The sequence below is a fragment of the Pinus tabuliformis genome, chromosome Q, assembly GCF_031772625.1.
Source record: "Pinus tabuliformis cultivar Carrire ecotype Pingquan chromosome Q, CPIR1, whole genome shotgun sequence".
In the NCBI taxonomy this organism is placed as follows: Eukaryota; Viridiplantae; Streptophyta; class Pinopsida; order Pinales; family Pinaceae; genus Pinus; species Pinus tabuliformis.
In genome coordinates this window covers 866,474,941-866,476,867 of record NC_142296.1, presented here as the reverse complement: position 1 = coordinate 866,476,867, position 1,927 = coordinate 866,474,941, and the positions used below count along the sequence as shown (strand labels likewise).

Below are 1,927 nucleotides of genomic sequence, written 5' to 3'. Positions count from 1 at the left end.
CTCTGCCATTGGCCCTGCTGCATCCTCTGTCACTGCCTGTCTTAATGAAATTAGCCATGCCACTGGATCTACTAAATCTCTGTTTGTCACTAGTAGTGCTTAAAGAAGGGCTGTTGCTGGAACCCAGTAATCGAGATGTATTTAAAGTTTTAATATCTTCTTTTGAAGCAACCTGCACAGCACACAGAGCAAACGGAATGTTACAACATTTGAGCCATCACAAGAATAAGAGTAACATGATTATAGAATGGTTGCAGGAAACAATGTCTGGCCTTCAACGTAAAATGCACAAGACCAGTCCTAAATCCCAAAGCAATCTCGATAATACATCTGTTGACCAAATCCCGACACTCCGTAAACGGGGTCGCTTCAGCGAGGCGCTAGGCATTCTGGATATCACAGGAAAACGTTTAGAGTGTTCTATGTATGTTTGTCTTTTGCAGGGATGCATGCAAAAAAATGCCCTACCAGAGGGTAAGGCAATCCATGCCCACATCAAGCAGAGCAGATTTACGGGAGATGCAGTTTTGCACAATGCACTTCTCAACCTGTATGCCAAGTGCGGCACTATGGCGGACGCTCGCAAAGTATTCGACCAAATGCCTGAACGAAACGCGTGCTCATGGACGGTCATGATTGCTGCTTGCACGAGGGATGGGTTTCCTGAGGAGGCATTGGCACTCTTTAACCAAATGCCAAGAACAGACCTCCAACCCAATCACTTCACATTCGCGACTGTTCTTCCAGCATGTGCCAACTCGGCATCATTATGGAAGGGCATAGAGATTCATGCGAAAATCATAAAATATGGTTTTGAGTCTGATCTGGTTGTTGCCAATGCTCTAATAGACATGTATGCAAAATGTGACACCATAGAGAATGCGCGCGAATTGTTTGACAAAATGCTTCAAAGAGATGTGGTTTCCTGGACAGCGTTGATTGCAGGATATACACAGAGTGGGTTGGTTGATGTGGCCTTGAAACTATTCGAGGAAATGCCTCAGCGAAATGTGGTTTCATGGAATGTAATGATTTCAGGGCTTTCGCAAAATGGTTACGGGGAGAAAGCCCTGGAGCTTTTCAGACAATTGCAATTGGCAGGTTTGAAGCCTGAGGCAAAAACCTTTGTTAGTGTTCTTCCTGGATGTGCCGATATGGCAGCCCTGGATTATGGTATGGAGATCCATGAAAAAATAATTAGTAGTGGATTCCAGTCTGATGTCGTTGTGTTGAATTCACTGATTGACATGTATGCGAAATGTGGTTGTATACAAAAGGCACATGTATTATTTGACAGAATGCATGGGAAAGACACTGTGTCATGGAATACGATGATTACAGGATATGCACAAAACGGGTTGCTTGATGAGGCTCTGAAAGTTTTTAACGAAATAGGTCAGCCAGACGTGATATCATGGAGTGCAATGATTTCAGGGTTTTCACAGAATGGTCAGGGCAAAGAGGCTTTGAAGCTTTTTGAACAAATGCAATTAGCGGGTATCAGGCCAGACGCGAAAACCTTTGCCAGTATTCTCTCAGCATGCGCCAACTTGGCAGCGTTGGAACAGGGTATGAAGATCCATGGAAAACTAATCTCAGAATCTGTTGCCCGATAGTCTCCACCTCTCACAGAAAAAAAACATACCAAACAGATGACAATGGACAAGACAGCCACGTAGATAATGAAGAAATAGATTGAATTCGGCGGGAGGATGAATACAATGTTGGATTTTTTGATGCCAAGGCCGGTTAACCAGCGGCAAGTGACTTTACGCTCTACCATAGTTGGGGAAATGTGGTGGTTTCCCCAGTGGCAGAGTCGATGAGGGCTATGCGGCCATTGTGGCGAAGCAAGGAGACGTAGGTGGGGAGATCCAGGGGAAAATCCACTGGTTTTCGATTGCTGTAATAAGTTTGGTTGGAGCTG

The 1,927-nt window shown here is 44.7% G+C and overlaps 1 protein-coding gene across 1 annotated transcript; it reads left to right on the top strand.

Moving 5' to 3' along the window:
• The first annotated feature begins 263 nt into the window (after nt 1-263).
• LOC149222273 (pentatricopeptide repeat-containing protein At2g13600-like) lies at nt 264-1,616 on the top strand. Its single transcript, XM_089387555.1, has one exon. It carries the CDS (start codon nt 264-266, stop codon nt 1,614-1,616), a length of 1,353 nt encoding a protein of 450 aa, XP_089243681.1.
• The last annotated feature ends 311 nt before the right edge of the window (nt 1,617-1,927 follow it).